At 44.4% G+C, this 21,352-nt stretch overlaps 1 protein-coding gene across 6 annotated transcripts in view; it reads right to left on the bottom strand.

Annotated features, from left to right (window-relative positions):
• PDE6C (phosphodiesterase 6C) overlaps positions 1 to 21,352 on the bottom strand; it is an 88,231-nt gene that overhangs the window by 4,664 nt on the left and 62,215 nt on the right. For all 6 annotated transcript variants that reach the window (XM_053311780.1, XM_053311776.1, XM_053311781.1 and 3 more), the window contains 7 exons: positions 20,704 to 20,791; positions 20,354 to 20,454; positions 19,715 to 19,822; positions 19,567 to 19,630; positions 14,941 to 15,015; positions 14,764 to 14,847; positions 12,251 to 12,404 (listed from right to left, as the gene is read on the bottom strand). In XM_053311780.1, the coding sequence (XP_053167755.1) occupies positions 12,251 to 12,404; positions 14,764 to 14,847; positions 14,941 to 15,015; positions 19,567 to 19,630; positions 19,715 to 19,822; positions 20,354 to 20,454; positions 20,704 to 20,791 (674 nt within the window). The remainder of the gene's footprint in view (positions 1 to 12,250; positions 12,405 to 14,763; positions 14,848 to 14,940; positions 15,016 to 19,566; positions 19,631 to 19,714; positions 19,823 to 20,353; positions 20,455 to 20,703; positions 20,792 to 21,352) is intronic.

Here is a 21,352-nt window from a genome sequence, read left to right on the forward strand (position 1 = left end):
ACCAGCAGCCAATGGAGGCAGGTTGAAGTGTCATTTTACTTTGTTGCATGTGTCATTGCTTTCATAATGAGGATAGTAGCTAACCTAACACTGATTCCCCCCCCCCCACCAAGAATCTAGGAAGATGTCAGGAAACTACAGGCCAATTAGCCTATTGTTCTGGGTTAAGTGGTGGACAGAATTATTGAAAATAGAATGATTAAGGATATGGAACAATAAGACTTGCTGAGGAAGAATCAACATGGATCTACAAAAGGAAGGCCTGCCTCATCAACTTCTTGGAATTCTTTGAAAGCGTCAACAGACAAGTGGAGAAAGGTGATCCAGTAGACATTAAATACTTAGACTTCCAAAAATCTTGGGACAAAGTCCATCATCAAAAGGCTTCTGAGTAACAATAACAGGATAAAGTCTTATGGATTAATAACAATAACAGGAAGTGGAAGGTAGGAGTAAACCAGCCGTTTTCACAATGAAAGGACATAAGCAGTGGGATTCTGCAGAGATCTGTACAATGACAAGTACTCTTTAATAATTCATTGATATGGAGTCGGGTGAGCTGTGAAACGGCCAGGCTTGTGAATGACCCCACATTATTCAAGGTGGTGAAAATTCAAGTGGACCGTGAAGTGCTCCCAAATGATCTCTCCCAGCTGGATGAATAGGCCATAAAATGGCAACTATGGTTCAGTGTAAATAAGTGAAAAATGAGAACATTCTAACTTCACATATAAACTGATGAGAGGTCTGAACTTGCTTGACAAACCAGGCAAAAGATCTTTGATTGTGGTGGATTGCATATGTCAAGACAGTGTGGGTGGCATTGGTAAAAAAAGCAAACCATTCTACAGATTATTAGGGAAATGATTTAAAATAAAATTGACAGTATCAAAATGCCTTTGTTTAAATTTATGGTGTAGATGTCTTTAAAATACAGGCCCACATGTTGCGCAGGTTTACAGTGGCATTCCCAATCAACCAGCGCTACTGTGGGTGTCTAGGGAAATGTTAGTATTCTTGCTCAAGACAAGAGTGCAATTGTGAAAATACTTAAACCAGTGTGCACACACTTCAGGACCACTACTTACAATGGCCATCATGATACACAACACAATGTCAGCGTTGCTGATTGGCTGCTGCTGCTGCACATGTTGCAGGCAGCCCCAGTAGTGTTGTGCAGGTGGGCAGCTGTGCAACTATTTAAAACAGTGCATCCACAGTTGCACAGCACTATATTGGAAATGTAAGTAGCACTGTCGAACTGCGGGTACATTGTTTGAAGTAGTTGCATATCCGCCCACTTATGCAACACTGCTGAGGCTGCCTGCAATGTGTGCAGCAGCACCAGCCAATCAGCAATGCTCTCATTACGTTATACATCATATGGCCCATTGTTTTCAATGTAAGTAGCACTCCTGAAATGTGTGTGTGCTGGTGTAAGTATTTGTGCAATTTCACTCTTGGGCTATGCTTCTTTAGACACCCACAACAGTGTAGGCCAATCAGGAGCACTGGAGTAACTCTGCACAACTTGTGGGCCAGTGTGTTTAGTTCTAATTGCCCAGTTTCAGAAAGGAAAATGTAGGCTGAGAAATATATATAACAGGGCAACTCAAATATTGGAGGATTTTTCTCATGAGGTAAAGCTAAAAGGTTTGTGTCTATTTAGTCTGAAGAAAGCAGAAAGAACTTGGGATAAGATAGAAGAAATCATGCATAGTGTGGAGAAAGTAGATAGATTTTCCCCCCATTGTTCATAATACAAGAACTTGGGGTCGCTCAATGAAACTAATGGGCAGTGGATTCAGGACAGTTTTTAAAAAAAAATTCTTCACACAACACGTAATGGAATCCATTGCCATGAGATGTGGTGACAGCTACTAATTTAAATTATTGTAGACCAATTTATAGAGGGCAGCTCTACCAATGGCCTTCATGCCTTGCTTGCGGGCTTCCTACCCATCTGGTAGGCCACAGAAGGAAACAGGATGCCAGACAAGCAGATCTTTGGCTTGACCAGGGCTCTTCATGTGTTCTTACGACGATTCACAGGAGCAGGGAACTAGTAGCTGGTACAGCCTGGCTCTGCTGTTGACTAATGCATAAGTTCTTGTATGCTCACTTTTCTTGCAACTGTACAGCAGGGCAGGAGTTAATAATCAAGATATATAAGCTATCAACAACCTCTGTAAACTGAAGATCCAAAACACAGGGATGGCAGCCCATATTAACTATGTGTATGTCTGTGTTTAGGGAGGAGGAATTCTCTCAATAACTTTCCACCCTCTCACCCTTGAATTATAGGCACGGCATTTGCCTCAAGAGCTGGGGGAGGAGGTACATGTATTAAGTTCACTCCTTCCTCTGTCAGCAGGAGCAAAAAGCCTGAGCTCCTTTCTGGGAGTCCATCAGACCGACAAACTTCATCCCTGCTGATCTTCTCATCTTCAGCAGCTCCTGCCTTAAATAAAGCCTTACCTTTAGGACACTCCCCCCCTCCTCACTTGCCCTTTCTTCCCTGGCCAAGCAAGTGAATTGGCCACCTAATCCCTTCTTTCCAAAGGGGAGTGGTTCTCCAACTCCACCCCCTCCATGAGTCTTTCTGCACCCATTTTCAGCTGTGGAGCTGATAGCATTGCTATTCCCTCTCCACCATTCAGCTGCCTCTTGGGCTGCACCCGCCCATCCCCCAGCAGCTGTTGCAAATCTCTCTGAGCCCTTCCTGACTCCTGAAAGGTAATTACTGAGGTTATCCTGATGTCTGGACACCCCCATTACTCCCGGAATCCTGCCGTTTGACTGGGTAAACAGCCCTGTCAAACGGAGGAGGGTAGGAAATCCCGACAGTGTATGACTGCTGCTTCACATGATGTGTCCCATGCTTTCTTGATTAACAAACACATCACCAGTGTTGCCTGAACAGTAGACACAATGAAGAAAAAGGATGCAGATCTGGATTGATATCCGTCGAGATCCATAAGTATGGGTTTCTGCGCCTGCGCAGGGACCACATGGTAGCCATGCCTCAGCTTGTCAAGGCGTACAAGCCCCTCCCCCTTGCTGGCTGCGTGCTATTTAAGGGTGGACTGGGCACCATATTCCTCAGTTCTTTCCTGACAGCCGTTGCGTTTGGACTTTGGTCTGCCGCCTCCTGTCGGTTAAGTTCCTCTGTGAGTTCATCTTTCTCTCAAAACTTTTATTTGGACTTTTTTTCTGTGTATGACCCTTGGACTGACTGATGAACTGCGTTTTGGAAAACTGACCTGGTTTGGCTGACGGACTTTGACTGGCTTTCTGACCCAGAATGGCCTTGACTATGCACTTCCACGCCCCATTATGACCGAGGGGGGAAAGACCTTCAAATGGTGCGATGGCTGTAAAGCCAAGCTCCCCTCGAAGGACCTACATGACTTGTGCTTGCTGTGTTTGGGGGAAGAGCACAATATCTCAAACTGTAGGATATGTTTGTCTTTTTCAAAGCAAACACGCAAGAATCGAGCACTACGTCTAAGTGCTGTGATTTACGATGAGGTTTTAAGTCCTTCAACACCAGGCGAACCTCGTCCGTCAACTTTGATATCGAAAATGCCACGGAAGTCGACATCGGCACCAACTTCGGCCCCATCGGTCAAAGTCCATAAAATCAGCATCGACTTCGGCGTCGACACCAGTACGCCCGGCATTGCATCCCTCTGCTTTGATGTCTTCAACAAGTCCAGGGTCCACAACACCGTCTTCGACACCGAGAACTTCCCGTGTTTTATCAAAGCATACTCATTCGATGTCGGCATCCAAACAAACCGTCTTGACACTGGTAGCATCGAAACCCTCGAAACACCTTGCTACGCCAGTTGCGTCTTCACCCTCGCCGAAATGCCAGAAAATGATTGACTTGACATGCACTCCATCTCCACTGTCAGCTCCACATTCACCTTCAGCTCCAGGCCACCCCTCGACATTGGAAATAGCACCGGATGCCTCAACATCGACAATGATCCAGCATCAGTCTCCTCTTGCAATGACACCGGTAGCCTCGATATTGAGAGCTTGATCTCTATCCCCTGCCAGGACACCGATTTCCTCTTTGGCTCCACCGTCTCCTGGTATCTGTAACACCATGCTGCCGGCGTCGACTCTCCATACCCCTAAGGTTTCGATGTCGACTAGGGTGTCTCCTAGCTGCCGGATCCCATTACTGACCTTCGATGTCGACGACAAGGAGATGCATATGAATGCCACGGCAGCGCTGGATCCTTCGAATGCACAGACTCTACTTTTGATGTTGGACTCCACCTCGAGCACATCATCGACATCTACGTTTAAGGATTTCCCCGCTTCAAACACCGAAGCAGGTACAGCCCTTGCACCAGTTCACCCATCGGGGAACACCTTGTCCACTAGTCACCTACACGATGTTTCTACATGGCACACGTTTGGGTTTGCACACCAAACACCAACCACTGGCGAAATTGACAGAATGGGGACCTATTCACCGGGGGCTCCATATCCAGAAGAACCAGCAAGGGCATGGAGGCTGTATACTCCTCTACCTACAGCATTGACAGTCTCGACTTTGTCACAACATCCACTAAAGGCTCCATCCTATGTGGCGAAAACATCACAGACCCCATGTGTGAAACTGGTACAGCAATGTACTCAAACCACTATACCTCAGATACGCTCCATGGGCACACAGACGTGTACTCCACCTCCTACACAGTATGTCACTGTAGAAACACAGACAGTTGTGCCCTCTTCACCGGGACCATCTGGCTCAGAGCATTATGGTCCTCTGACTTTGAGTCAGATCCAGAAGACGTAGATTCCCTAGTGGATCCCCTAGTAGATGTGCCACTGACAACGTATGTGTCTCCCAATGAGGAGATGAGGTCTTATCACAAGCACATATGTGCCATGGCAGAAGCTCTCAGCCTTGACCTCCAATTACAACTGTCTACAATTGATGATCCAGTTTACAACTTTATGTTGCGGATACAGTCTAACCAACCAGTGGCCTTATCCATGCTTCCCGTGATTACGAGAGCAGCAAAATGTGCATGGGAGGTACTCCCCACACCTCAACACTGACAAGTGAGAGGTTGGAAAGCCTTTACCACATACAACAAAAAGACAACACCTACCTGTTGAAACACCCTGCTCCTAATTCACTAGTGGTGGACTGCTCAGCTTCATCGAAATAGGGAAGACGTTATTCAACACTGCCCAAGAAGGAAGGCCGCAAGCTTGACTTACTAGGCAGGAAAATTTATTCCACTTCGTGTCTGTCCATCAAAGTGGTGAATTACGCTGCCTGTATGGCCAAATACAACCACAGCATTTGGGAAACCCTGCAGAGTGAGCTCGATTCTTTGTCCCCAGAGGATTTCAAGAAAAGATACCATCAAACTCTCGAGAGATCAGCCGAACTGACTTGGCAACAACTGAGCACTGCGAAACACCTCACAGAGTCAGAGTCCCACTCCTTAACTGCAGCAGTGACACTTCGCAGACATGCCTGGCTGCGTTCCACCAACCTTCAAATGGATATGAAAGAAAAGATCGAAGGCCTGGCATTTGATGGTACTGGGCTGTTCAGTGAATTCACTGACACAACTATGGAACAGCTCAAAAAATCAAAATTCAGGGCGAAAACATTTTCAGCTCAAGCTTCCACTTCAGCCTATATCCCAAATTATCGCTCCTATTCGGGTAGACAACGGTCTTTGTTCCGTCAACAGAATCGTCGAGATTTCAGGAGACAATACCCGACATACAATAAACGACCCTATTAGGGCAAAAACAAGTCCTCTCAATCTCAACGATCAAAGCAACCTGAATCCCAGAAGCACCTTTGAGATTCAGGACAGCCTGTGTACTCCACTTCACTCCCCATCCCCGCCAGCCTTACCACCAACGCCAAGCAACAACATCAAGCTGGCAAGCCATGCCCCTGCATGGCACCATATAACATCAGACCGTTGGGTCCTGAAAATCATATCATCGGGTTACGCTATAGAGTTCAGGACCACTCAGCATTGTTCCGGGATGAGGATCACTCCACCCTCAGAGGCCTTACAGGAAGAGATGAGGGAGTTGTTGGAGAAGGGTGCAATCACCCGGATTCCGTGGGCATGCAGGCGGGAGGGGTTCTACTCCCACTATTTTCAAATTCTGAAAAAGGATGGTGGGATCTGTCCCATCATGGATCTCCGCCACTTAAACAAGCTGATCAAGGTGAAGGAATTTTGAATGATGGCGTTGCAAGAGATACTTCCGCTGCTCCAGGACGAACAATGGCTTGCAACTCTGGATCTGAAAGATGCCTGCTTTCATATCAGCATCAGGGAACATCACAGAAAATATCTCCACTTAACCATTGGAGATTAAGTATATCAATACAATGTATTGCCATTCGGGTTATGTACCTCGCCCCGGGTCTTTACCAAATGTATGGTGGCAGTGATCACCCATCTCAGGACCCAGGGTGTTACTATCTACCTTTATTTAGATGACTGGCTTATGACATCAAGAAGCAGAGAAGGGTTACTTTCGCAAATTCAGTATGTATTATCACTTCTCCGAGAACTCTGGATCCAAGTGAATTGGAAAAAGTCACGACTGGAACCACTTCAAAGGACCACCTACATAGGCGCAGTCTTGGACACGATAACACAAAAAGCATACTTGCCAGAAGACAGATACAGCTGTATCCAGGGTCTGGTCCATCTCTTCCAACAACAAACCAGATAACCAGCACGTCTCATACAACATCTTCTTGGTCTGATGTCATCATGCACAGCAGTGGTTCCTTATGCCCGGCTGAAGATGCGGAAACTTCAGCTGTGGTTTCTGTCCGTCTTCCATCCCAACAGAGACAGCCAGGGGAAGTGCTTGGAGCTACCTCCGCAAATCCTGAGGTCGCTTACCTGGTGGTTGACTCTGAAAAACCTTCTGAGCAGGGTCCCTTTCAAGGCTCCACCTCCCGTGGTGTGGCTGACGACCGACGCATCCCTCCTTAGATGGGGTGCTCACTGCAATGGCCACCGAACACAAAGGAAGTGGTCTCGGACACAGTCCCGACTTCATTTCAACTTTCTGGAATTATTGGCAGTCTTCCAAGCACTGCAAGCTTTTCTACCACTCGTCCAGAACCAAGTTGTGCAAGTACAACTGGACAATACAGCAGCCCTGGCATATGTCAATCGCCAAGGGGGGACTGTATCTCAAAGCTTGTGTGCCCTAGGTGTTCAACTGTGGCATTGGTGTATCCGACACCAAATCACTCCAATAGCGATACACATCAAATGCCTGGACAATGTTCTGGCAGATGATCTCAGTCAGGTATTTCTACAGGAACGTCATCACGAATGGTCTCTCAAGATGGATTGCATAGCTCCCCTCTTCAGCTGGTGGATCCAACCAACCACAGACCTCTTTGCAACTGCCTTGAACACGAAATGTATACACTATTGTTCAAGGGCAGGACACGACCCTCTGTCCCTGGGGGATGCCTTCCAGCTGGATTGGTCCCAGGAGGTTCCTTACATGTTCCCTCCACAACCAATAATCAAATGGGTGGTTGCCCAACTACTGGCTTCACCTACTTCAGGGATTCTGGTGACGCCATGCTTTCCTCAAGTACTCAAACTATCACAGAGTTGTTTCCTTCCTCTCCCTCAAGTACCGGACCTCCTGTCCCAGGACGACGGGGTAGTCTTACACCCAGACATGCAGACTCTCCGACTCACCGCCTGGCTGATCGGATCTTAGACCGTATTCTGCTCAATCGGCGCAAACATTCCACCAGACGCAACTACTTGAGCAAATGGTGCAGGTTCAAGGCCTATGCTAGGACACATGGTTTCCTCCCCATGCGTGCTTCAGTACAGGAGGTACTTCTTTATCTGACCACCTTGAAGTCTCAAGGCCTAGCGAACATCTATTTGAAAGTCCATCTGGCAGCACTTTCGTCAAAACATCCTGGCTGGGAAGGAAAGACCTTATTCTCACATCCACAAAGTAAGGTCTTTTTAAGAGGGCTCTCCAATGTGTATCCACCCATTCGAGCTCCAGTCCAACCTTGGAGCATTTCCCTGGTTCTTTCATCTCTAACTCAAGCTCCTTTCGAGCCCATGGCCTATGCACCCCTGAAGCTAGTCTCATTGAAAAGTGCATTCTTGGTTGCTATAACAACAGTGCGTCAAGTGAGTGAACTTACAGCGCTGAGGATAGATCCTCCCTTTACTAGATGTTTTCCAGAAAAGGTCCTGATGCATCTAGATCATAATTTCCTACCAAAAGTCATTTTGGACTTCCATCTGAACCAGGATATAGTCCTCCCGACGTTCTTCAGGAACCCCACGTCTGCATTGGAGTGATCTATGCACTCCTTAGACGTCCGCAGGGCCTTACTGTTCTACCTTGCAGCAACTAAAGACTTTCGTACATCTACATGCCTTTTCGTGGCTTACAAGGGCTCAAAGAAAGACACGAACATCACCAGACAGAGGTTATCCTCCTGGCTAGTCGAACTCATCAAGTTTACCTATAAGTTGCAGGGCAAGACGCCCCTGAAGCTATCAAGGCCCATTCAACCTGTGCCTATGCTTCCTCGACCGCACATCTCTCAGGGATATCTTTCATGGGCATTTGCAAAGCAGCTACATGGTCCACGGAGATACCCTTTATCAAACACGATGCGCTAGATGTGCACTCTGCTGTGGAGGCTAATTTCGGGAGAAGTGTTCTTAAAAGGGTGTTGCAATAGCCACTACTGCATCCTCCTCCTTCAAAGGAGCTGGCTAGACACCCATACTTATGGATCTCGACAGATCTCGATCCAGATAAACAGGTTGCTTATCTGTAACTGATGATCTGGAAGAGATCCGTCGACATCCATAAGACCCTCCCGAACCACCCCTCTGCAGTAGGACTACACTATGTGCGTAATGGTGTGTAGGCCGTTCCCTATCTACGGATTCTTCTGCATCAATGAACTCACCTTTGTACATGCATGGTCGTCCTTCATGGCGGTCGTCCAAAGAACTGAGGAATATGGTGCCCAGCCCGCCCTTAAATAGCATGCAGCCAGCATGGGGGCGGGGCTTGGATGCCTCAACAAGCTGAGGCATGGCTACTGCATGGTCCCTGCACAGGCGCAGAACCCATACTTATGGATGTCGACGGATCTCTTCCAGATCATCAGTTACAGGTAAGCAACCTGTTTATTTGTCACTTTAGTTGTGAAAACAGCAGACCACTGAAAGGTACAGTTCTTAAGATCACCAGAGTCAGGCGAGCTAAAAAAAATCTATTTCTTCCTTGAGATAGCAAGATCTTTCCAAAGACAATGACATTCTCCTAACCAGGAGAAAGGACAATGATATCCTGCCAGTGAAATGAAATATTGAAGAACATCTTGTGTGGACTGCAAGTTTCTAAGCTTCAACAATACAACATATTTATTGACTCTGATCTAATTCTATTCATGTGTAAACAAGGTGATAACACATAACTTAGTTACATAAGAATGTGAAATGTCCAGTTCGGGTCCAGAGTATTTAAGAGGGTGCCTCCTTTGTCATGAACCGTGCCGACTGTTAACTATCTTCTGGAGAGTAGGGGTGTGCACGGAACCGCGGAGCTGCGGTCCGGCACTGGGTGGGGGGTTCCAAAAGAGTAGGGGGGGCTTTACTCACCCCCTCAAGAATTTTGACATATTTATTCAAGTAAGCGGGCGGCATACCTCCCTGCCGCCCGCTTCATTCCCCCTCCTCCGGCGGCGCGTGGCTCGGCTTCCTCCTCGTGTTTCAATTGCAATCGGGCGGCAGGGTAGTTCCCAGTCCCTGCCGCCCGGCTCTTCAATCCCCCCGTCTTGGCTGGCGGCCGCCCCCTGAAAAGCCCCAAGACCCCTGGCGCCCCTTCCCTTCCCATACACAGGCGGTCAGCAGGAGAGCTCTCCTGCCAACCGCCTGTGTATGGGAAGGGAAGGGGCGCCAGGGGTCTTGGGGCTTTTCAGGGGGCGGCCGCCAGCCAAGACGGGGGGATTGAAGAGCCGGGCGGCAGGGACTGGGAACTACCCTGCCGCCCGATTGCAATTGAAACACGAGGAGGAAGCCGAGCCACGCGCCGCCGGAGGAGGGGGAATGAAGCGGGCGGCAGGGAGGTATGCCGCCCACTTACTTGAATAAATATGTCAAAATTCTTGAGGGGGTGAGTAAAGCCCCCCCCTACTCTTTTGGAACCCCCCACCTGAACCAAAACCACCCCGTGTCCGGACCGGTCTGGAGGCCTTTAGAATGGCCTCCGAACCGGTCCGTGCACATGCCTACTGGAGAGATCTGGTTACGGTTGCCACCGGCTCGTTTGGTGGCCACCCGGGACCGGGCTTTCTCCGTGGCTGCCCCCAGGCTTTGGAATATGCTCCCTGATGAAATAAGAGCATCTCCTTCTCTGTTTGTTTTCAGGAAGACCGTCAAGACTCACCTGTTCTCAGGCTTTGAATTATAATTAATTTTAATAATTTGTTTTAATAATTGTTTTATGTTACTGTTTTTATGCTACTGTTTTAATTGTGTTGTATTTTGATCTGTGCTGATTTTTAAATGTTTTAAATTTTGTACACTGCCTAGAGATGCACATATCAGGCAGTATAAAATATGACAGACAGACAGATAGATATGTAGGGTGGGTTTAGATGTTGCATGGAACCTTGGTTGAAACTGAACTCCATGAATCTTCCCTTGGCTCTAGGAATGTGCTCTCCCTCTTCCCATCCCCACATGAATGCCTACTTCCTTTCTAGGTTAGGTTGTGCCAAGATTGGTTGCAACGTCTGAACCCTCCAATCTTGAGACAAGATTATTCTAATCTGTTTTATTCAGAGAACCCAAAATCTGAATCTGAAGGTTGTAGTGAGTTCTCTGAAGCAAATAGGTTAGGATAAGCCAAGACTGCTGGGTTCAGCTTTGGACATAGCGACCAATCTTGGCATACCCTACCCTAGAAAGGAAGGAGGCACTAAGGTAGGATAGGATTGGAGGTCACGCACTACTGGGGCTGTCGCATGGAGCTCAGCTTTAGCTGAGGTTCCATGCAATGTCTGAAGCCAGCCACAGAAAATGAGGAAGTGGTTATACTGAATCAGTGTTGGTCCATCTAGCTCAGTACTGTTGGCTGCAACTGGCAACACAGCTCTCTGGGGGTTTCAGACAGGGGTCCTTCCCAGTTCTACCTGGATATTCCAGGAACTGAACCTGGCATCTTTGGTATGTAAAGCATGTGCTCTTTCACTGAGCCCCATCCCCAGGAATGTGATGGGGATGGACACATTAGAATGCCTATTGAAATTTGCCTCTCATTCGAAGCAATGGAGTGTAGATGGGCTGCAGCTCCACTCGGGTCTGATTTATGCCCTCAGCTACAAATCTCATCCGTGATATATGTAAATCTGTTCATGCACGTGACTCTCTTTAGCTGGCTTGGGATGATAGCCTGAGAAAGGTCAAGGCCAGAAGGCAAAGCACACACTTGAACTTGTGTATCTCTCATCCCAGCTGCTACTACCAACAGCATTTCTTCTTGTTTCTGGAAAGGATACTCGTAGTTTTGGCCTTGGGCCTTTGCAAGGAATATTTTAGCTTTTCCTCATAAGGAAATGAAACAAAACTTCAGAAAGGCCAGACTCTTTTTTAAAAAATAGTGAAAACATCAGAACATGGACTAGATTTAAGAGCTAAGTTTTCCTTATCTTCTTAACAAACAGAAAAGTCCAGATTGCAAAGGCTAAAAACTCAATCTCATCCAAAGGTCTTAATTTACTTTAAAAAAATTAGGTTAGAAAGAGATGGCTAGTTCTAATTGTTAACAGAAAATGACACTATTTCTTCAGTTCCTCTGCTGTTGGAACTGGCAAAGTCCTTTTGTTGTAAGGCGAGGTTTTACTGAAGTATTTCAAAAGTGGACTGTTAGATGAACTCAACTCCATTTCCCCAATGTGTTGGTGACTGTCCCATTTAATGTACATGTCACCGACCTGATGGCACAATCTTTCCTTTCCTTTATACTATATTAGATCTCCATTTTTCATTCCACTAAATGTAGTATGTTCTGTCCTCACTTACCATTAAGTGCAGTTCAAAGGAATTTTGCCTTGAATAGCAAGTTTGGGGAAAGCTCCTGGAATTACAGAAGACTGCTGCATACTGAAGTGTTGTCTCACATAGGGATAAATGTTTTAAAAGTGCCTAACCTTTCTTGGCTGCTTCTTCCTCCTGCCTCTTCTTTTCTTCCTCTATAGCTTTCATCTTTTCCTCATATACATCGGCTCGCGACTTCCATTCCACTCGGTTGTTTTGAAGACCATCAAACATAGGTGTGATTTCTTTGTGGAATCTTGAGAATTCCTAAGTAAACAATGTAGATTCACAAATTGACCATTCATAGTGAACGTGGTGCATTTTATCAATTAACTGACATTAAAACATAAGAACAGCCCTGCTGGAGCAGGCTCAAGGCCCATCTAGTCCAGCATCCTGTTTCACACAGTAGCCCACCAGGTGCTCCTGGGAAGCCTATAGGCAGGAGCTGAGGGCATGCCCTCTCTCCTTCTGTTGCTCCCCTCCAACTGGTATTTAGAAGTATCTTACCTCTGAGGCTGGAGGTGGCCTATAGCACTCAGACAAGTAGCCATTGATAGACTTCCATGAATTTATCTAAACCCCTCTTAAAACCATCCATCTTGTTGACTGTCATCACATCTTGTGGCAGAGAATTCCACAACTTGATTATGTGTTGTGTGAAAAAGTACTTCCTTTTGTTGGTCCTAAATTTCTTGGCAATCAGTTTCATGGGATGATCCCAGGTTCTAGTGTTATGGAACATAGGAAATAGGAAGCTGGCATATACTGAGTCAGACCTTTGGTCTATCTAGCTCAGTATTGTCTTCACATACTGGCAGCAGCTTCTCCAAGGTTGCAGGCAGGAATCTCTCTCAGCCCTATCTTGGAGAAGCCAGGGAGGGAACTTGAAACCTTCTACTCTTCCCAGAGCGGCTCCATCTCCTGAGGAAAATATCTTACAGTGCTCACACTTCTAGTCTCCCTTTCATATGCAACCAAGGTGGACCCTGCTTAGCTAAGGGGACAAGTCATGCTTGCTACCACAAGACCAGCTCTCCTCACCATGCGAGAAGGAGAAAATTTCTCTCTATCTACTTTCTCTACACCATGCATGATTTTATAGACCAATATCATGTCTCCCCGCAGTCATCTTTTTCTAAACTAAATAGCCTCAGGCGTTGTCGCCTTGCCTCATAAGGAAGGTGCTCTAGGCCCCTGATCATCTTGGTTGCCCTCTATGCACCTTTTCCAGTTCTACAATGTCCTTCTTTAGATGGGGTGACCAGAATTGTATGCAGTACTCCCAAATGGGGCCGCTGCATAGTTTTGTAGAAAGGCATTATAATATTAACGGTTTTATTATTAGCAGATATTCCTCATATGTATGGCTTTCCTTAAGTGATTTCATTATGTGGCAAATGCAGCGACAAAATGAGATTTATCTTCCTTCATTATTTAAAACACTAGTAGGGCAGAAGCAGATGTTTGGCAGCACAGAGGATTTTCAATGGCCTGAGGGCACATGATACAGCTGCCACCACACTGAAGCTATGTAGGGTTAGGCCTGGTCAGTGTCTGAATAAGCAACCGCTCGGGAACCACATGCAAGCTGCCTTGAATCTTATGATAGAAGAAAAGTGGGGTATACATGTAATAAATAATCTTGGGTTTGCCTTTGATATGCAAAGCTGGGGTGGGTGGGTGGGTGGGTGATATTTATATGGGAAAGGTGGTGGACAGGAGGGGATCTTCCCACCCTCTTGCTGCTCTGCCCACAGCCTGGTTCTGAAAAGAGGTCAAATTCATGATCAAATGTGGAAAAGTGGCTGGGGAAGAGGAAATGAGGGAAGCGATGAAATTCATTGGTTATTGAGTGTATGAAATGCATTATGCTTTTGTGTTCTTTTCCCTCCTTCCACTGTCCCCCCGCCCCCTGTATGTGATATTGGGAGCTGCACAGGAGCTAGGGGAGAGGGGCCCCGTGTTCATCCCTCTCTCTGGCCGCCCCCCAGAGTGAGGGAGATAATGAAGAAAATAGGCAGGGGTGGATCATGGAGGGCCCTCAGGAGCTGGGGGCCCGTGTTATTTCGCTCAACCCTTTCACTCAATTATAGGTACGCCCCTGGGTTGATTGCCTTCAGTTCTTTAGCTGAATCATGGTGTGGAGTTGTATTGAAGTACATGACTCAGCCACCTTTGTATAGCACTGAGGATGATGTCTTACATCGAAACCGTTGCTATTTTGCTACATCTGTGGCTTAGTTTTTAAACTTTTGAATGTTTTTAAACTTTTAAACTTTTAATTTTCAATTACGCATTAAAGAAGATCTTTGAAAAAAGCTATTATGTATTTGTTGTTGAATGTCTAGTTCTCTTCTTAGGGTATGGAAGTGGAATAAGTTAATTTTTTTGGTTTTTTTAAAAAAAGGAAAATATGAAGAGTGCTAGGGGTTAGACATCTTGATATGCAAAACACTGAGTTATACTAGCATAAGAGTTTAAAAGAGCTAAAGGTGACTCAGCATTTTCAGAACATGCACAATCCTATGAGATAAAATTCAGCATACATACTGGACTGCTTCATACAGTCATTTTTGAACTATCACAAAAACTGAACAGTATAAGGTTAAGTGCTTCATCTTACCTTGTACACAAAGGTACATACAAAATCAATGAAGCCAACCTGTAGCTTGGGCAGTTCTTCACCTTTATTTCTATCCATCATAGGCTACAAAGAAATAAAGAAAATATTAAATGGAAGCAGTTGAAGTGTCTTCAACTGCATATCTTTGAAATGAAAACAATATATAAAATCACCTACAATTGGCTGCTGTTGTAGGACTGTCCGTTCAAGATCACCCTGCTCCCAGAATTCATTTGCAACCATGATGGCAACCTGGAAATGATCAATAGAGATTATCTGAATATTCAGAATTATTATTATTATTATATTTTACATTTATATCCCGCTCTTCCTCCAAGGAGCCCAGAGTGATGTACTACATACTTAAGTTTCTCTTTCACATCAACCCTGTGAAGTAGGTTAGGCTGAGAGAGAAGTGACTGGCCCAGAGTCACCCAGCTAGTTTCATGGCTGAATGGGGATTTGAACTCGGGTCTCCTTGGTCCTAATCCAGCACTCTAACCACTACACCATGCTGGCTCTCTAATTGTGCATATTAAACTAGAACAGTAATGAGCCTACGCCACAAAAGCCCAGAAACAGAGTGTATTTCTTGCCATCATAGCTCTGAATATTTAAAAATGTAACTGAAATGTAATGATGTAGTAATCACCTAGAGCTGCCACACATTCTGATTTTGTTGGGATACCACAAGTATCTCCTGTCTCCACGTCCATCCTATTCAGCAAAAGCTCTGAACTTGAATGATTTACAGCAAAGGAAATATGGCATAATTGTATTCCACAAGCACAAGTTGGGCCAGCCTAAATGTGCAATGTGCCACATGTTTGCACATCTCATCCCTCAGTGTACTGTCCTGCCACACATAATCATGGGTGAGGAGGGTCACACATCCAAATTACCCATCACATGCGCAGTGATGGATGGTTTGGGTGCACCACCGTGCTATGTTGATATAGCAATGGGATAACATGCCAGAGAGGAGACATACATGCACATGCTCTTCCCACATGATTCAGTAGGCTGGTCAGGCAGTATCATCCGAACCAGCCCATTGTGTCAGTGAAAAATATTTCGGACTTAGCCAGAAATGCAGTATTTGTTCCAGTGTGGAATGGTATGTTGTTTAACTCGGTAACTTGCTGGCTGTAGCCTGAAGTATGTGGGCAGACATGTTTATGGACAATTGTCTCTCCTGATCAATATGTGAAAAGTCAACAAAAGCAAAAATCACAGTCTGAACCAGCATACCCTCTAATTCTTTTCATCTTTGTGCGGAATGAACTTTGTTCTGGGTGGCAGTATCAAGGCAGTGTGTGAGCATGTGCATTCAGAGTGGGGCCTTCCTGATTCAACTTGAGTGGGATTGAAACTTCCGGACTTAGTTATTTATTTATTTAATACATTTCTAAACCGCCCAAAATGCAAGTTCATAAAAAAACATTTAATAACATGTGCGCGCATGTTTTAGAGGGAACACTGGTCTGAACACAATGTTAACTGCTTGGGCCCAGTATGCCTTAGAGACTAACTCTGTCCATATGTTCCTCCCCACAGTTTGAGATCTGGAGTCCTGCTATTCTTGCCTTGTGAAGTAAAGTTCATTGGTGGGTAGGCTTTTCCTTTTGTGGTGCACATTTGGTGGCACAGCCATCTCAAAGGTTCTTGCCATCATTGACAACATTTGTCCTTTAGCAGATGGCAAATGCTGCTCTGTTCATTCACCAAGGCACTTTAGCCTACCAATATCCGCTTGTAAGCTTATTCAGTTCTCATGCTGCTATTCTATCTTTTTGAAATATTTTTAACATTTTATAGCTGTTCCTTAATCTTTGGGGAGGGGCATTTATGCTTACTTTCGAACGGCAATTAATAAATGCGAAAAACAGAAATAAATGAATACAATTCAGCACTCAATGCAAAGACCGGAGAGCTGATATTATGCAGGGTTTTCTTCCTGATACTGAAGACTCAGCACATAACAGCTATCTTCCACAACAAATGTCTGATACTGTTCTGCAACTAGCTATGAATTCCAGAATTCCTAGTGGGGAAAGACTGAAGCTCAGTGCAAGAGCATCTGCTATGGATGCAAAAGGTCCCAGGTTCAGTCTCTGACATCTCAAAGGGACCTATCTGAAACCTTGGAGAGTTACTGCCAGTCAGAGTGAACAATGCTGAGCTAGATAAGCCAACAGTCTAATTCAGGCTGCGTTCACACAATCACAGTGATCCTAGTTAAAGGATCCTGATTGTCTTTCCTGGTTAAATGTAGTTAACCACAGTGGTTTGACCAGGAGAGTAGGGAGCTTGCCAGGGGCTGTGGGATGAGCTTGACTGGCGGACCCCTGCCCCTTTGCTAATGTGCATCCCTTACCATGACATCATACATAAGGGGCATGGCCACCAGCAGCAAGGTGGGTGAGATGCCTGTCTGCTTGCTGCACTTGGCACCTCGTTTGTGCACCATTGGGGACTTCTCCAATAGCGTGAGAAGGAGGCGCCGAGTGCAGCATGCCGGGAATAGGGAGGGACAAGCACTGGTGGCCCCCAAAAGTATGGGGAAAGTGGAGGTAAGCCTCTGGCAGCCCCTGGAAGTGCTCAGGGTCATGGCGGCTGTGGGACACTCATCCTCCACTGCTCAATGGTGGCCATGTGCCTGGGTTTGACCAGGATTGCCCAGAAAATTCTGGGCTCTCAGAATTTCTCACTATCAGCTCCACAGGGCTTAATGATCCTGATTAAGTATCTAACTAGGATCGCTGTGATTGTGTGGATGAGGCCTCATTAGAAGTCAGCTTCCTATGTAACCTATGTTTGATTTTTAAGCAAGAGTTGTGAAGCATTCTCCAGTCCCTCTAAGGTTCCATCAGTTATGCCACAGAGGCCCCAGCTTTTCCCAGCTGACCTCCTCCAGTCAGTATGGGCATGGACCCACTAGTACATGTGGACACTTACTCATCTCCAAGTACACCCTCTACTACAGAGGAGGATACCAGTTCAAAGTGGTAAGTGGTGAACACTTATTTTACCTAAATATTTATTTATTTATTTATTTATTTATTTATTTGATTGATTGATTGATTGATTGATTGATTTATATTTATATATTTGATTTATATACTTTAAATAAGTTTTATATGACATAATAAAGTATTACCAATATTTAAAATCCTTACAGTTCTTTAAGCTGCCAATTATCAAGGGGTGGGTCAGGAGACACGATCAAATGGGAGCTGAATTTCTGTTTAGACGTTGCTTTCTGCTTTAAAAACAATGCTTTTTGTTTAAAATGGAATGCACATTGGGAAGAAATTCCTAACTTCACAGATCTGAATCGCCCGTGCTCTGACTTATGGTCATGGCCTCCCTTCAGCAGTGCTAGACGGCCATTATAGAACAGAATTGCTCTTCTCTGACTCTAAGTCTGCCATCACATATAGCGTCGCCAGGTACTGTGCGGCTGCACTCAGCATTTGTCGGCAGATGGTAAGCAGTGAGTCCTAGCAGCCTCAGTCTGGCCCTCGGTGACTCAGGGCAGGCTCTACAATTGCTCACTCAGTACTGATTCAATAGAAAGATGCTCCTCCCTTTTTTCTACTGCGCCTTATAGCCTTATAGCCTGGCTGTTACCCAGTTCATTACTCAGGCTTTTATGTATTTCTGTCCTTTCATGTCTTTTAATCTTTTCTTTTTACATCCATTTTTATGCCCTCCCCCACACCTTTTATGCCTTTTATGCATGCTTCTGGTGTGCTTTCTACTGGTGTACTTTCTCCTTTTAGTATTATTATGTACCGCAAGTACCGTTCCATATATAATCACTTTTTATCTACTCTCACTTTTAACGTGTAATCACTCTTATACTTTATGCTGGTCTATGATTGTAATAAAGACTGATTGATTGATTGAACTGCCTGTGACTAATCAGTAAAAAGATTTTCAAGACATGATGGACAACTCAATGAAACCATGTGCAGTGGTGGTGAAAAAGACACATTACATGTTGGGAATTATTAGGATAAATATTGGAAACAATGCTGTTCTCTAATACTTTTTCAACTATTGGTGGTGCATGCAGGACAGATGCACTTATTCACATGATGCATAATTATCTTATAGAATTCCTGGTGACAAGATGTGGTTATGGCCACTGGCTTAGACAGCTTTTAAATCAGATTAGAAATAAAGTCCAGACCCCTCAGTGGCTATTAGCCATGCTTAGAGACCATCTGTGTCTTACTATCAGTGATGTAATGAGTTGAGGCAAACAACAGGGAAGAGTGTTGCCTTCATACGCTACTTGTCGACTTGAGCCATGTCGCTGGTCACTGTTGGGACCTGGATGCTAGGACTAGATCCACCTCTAGTCTGACTCAACACACAAGACTGTTCTTATACTCTTAGAGTTGTTGGCTTTCTGTTTTGTTGTTGGAAGCCACTTGGGAGATGGTGGATGACATACTGCGCAACGTTCCGCCTGAGTTCTAATAGAACATACATGCACTTGTGCAAAACCCAGTTGTGCAATCAATGGCCATTGCATCTGCACAAGTGCCCACATTTGTGAAAGAGCACTCTTGCACAACTGTGTGTCATTCTATTACAAGGTGTGGACACTATGTTGCACAGTATGTCAACTGCTGTCAAAAACCAGGGCATACATTTGGAAATAAAATAAAGACCTTCAGCAATACACATACTCACTTCAACATGAAATGCAACTTTTCTCTTTGAAAGGAAGGAATCATATTTACAGGAATAAATAAATATTTACAGGAATAAATTCTAAGTCATACGTACCTTACTCTGCACCTCCCAAGGTTTCGTAATAGCAGACAAGTCACAACCAGTCATCATCATAGCCCTTTAAAAAATATATAATAGATTACAGAAAGAAGCAAAAAAGAACATTACACGTTGGAGGAAGAACAACATAATATTGACCTACATGACCACTTCTTTTTTGGTGGGGTCCATAGATATATATTTAATAGCATCCTCTTCTTTTTCCATTTTTTCAATTGCATCCACAATCTTTTGAAACATAGTCCTTTTCCTGTGAAAATATTATGACTATTATAATCAGACCAGACACATGTGAGCTACTCTCTTCTGTAGCCTACTTGGGTATTTCAAATCTCAGGATCTCAGTGTGGGCCTCTGGAATCAAATTCTGAAACTGATCAACAAAAAGCCCTGATAAAGATTAAGCACTGAATTTGATTGCTCTGTGGCTCTAATTGCAATAATGACCTGATGGCCTAGCTCTGATTTGCTAAGAAATACAACTGAATCACAATCCCAGTTTTCAGATACCTTTTAAAGTATATACCAGGATGTATTAATGTACACTGTATTTTAATTGGCTGAGATTCAAGAAAAACAAATGTTCACATGAGACATAAATGAAAAAATCATATATTTATTTCATTGTGTTTGTTTAAATATAGTAAACTCAAAGAATGAGAAGCTGTATATAGCAAAATCAATGTTTTTACCATTATTCTGCCAATGGTAATATTTTAAACAACATTTTAAACTGCTGTAGGACAGATATTATTTTAGTAGGAAAGACTGCAGTACTTACTTGAAATATAAAGCCAAGTCAGTAGCTATGATTGCAACTTCAAATAAATGTAAAACAGTCTCAAACTGGCGCTTATTAAGGTTCTGGAAGATGTTTAAACTCTGCAAAATAAAGATTTTTTAAAAAACCAATACTGCTTACAAAGCTGTTTTATTTGTATACTGTAGTATATTACAATGCTTCTACTTGAAGTACATCTACCTTAAAATGTCTTCAAAGAATCCAAAACCAAAATGAATAGGAGGGTTATTACTATCTATAGCTACTGGTTATATTGTTTAGCTGTACCTTATAACAATAATTTTTGCTCAAAATAAGCAAAAATGATTAATTAGAAAGTAGAAACAAACCTCATCTTGCAGCAAAGTTTTACTGTACTCTAGATGATGTCTTTCCAAAATGGAAGAGCCGTGAAGTCTTGCCAGTGGAGCTGCTGATCTGTTGAAACATAATTTCATGGTTAAAAATATTTCATATTGTATAATTTTTCATTAAGGTTGTACTATAAGCTTATCACATTGACTTGCTTTGACTTATTTGCTGGCCTGTCTCTGACTCCTGAACCTGACACAGACTACGGGTGTGCATGGAACCACACACCCCTAGAACTGAATTCGGATCAAACTGCTGGTTAGCAAACTAGTTCGATCTAACTGGACAGTGGCTCGGTTTGTTCTGTCGAACTGGCTTTAAGCATTTATCTAATGTTAAAATGCTACAGTTAGGTGGGCAGAGGGGAGGAAGAGGAGCAGGAAGTGTGGCTTACATGCTACTGAAAGGGGGACAGTGTTGATAGGTCTTTTCATATCATGCTTTGAAAAACAACAAAAAAGCCTTAATAAAGTGTCAATTTTTAAAAAGTTAAACCCAGATTGGGGCTTTATGCGGAAGGAAACAGTGTAAGTTAGGACAAGTTAGGTTGAAAGTATATAAAACACATTTAAGTGTGTATAAGCATAAATAAGCATACATCAGAGTAAATCTGGGCCATTCACATTG

This window comes from Hemicordylus capensis, chromosome 3 (genome assembly GCF_027244095.1).
Source record: "Hemicordylus capensis ecotype Gifberg chromosome 3, rHemCap1.1.pri, whole genome shotgun sequence".
NCBI classification, from domain to species: domain Eukaryota; kingdom Metazoa; phylum Chordata; class Lepidosauria; order Squamata; family Cordylidae; genus Hemicordylus; species Hemicordylus capensis.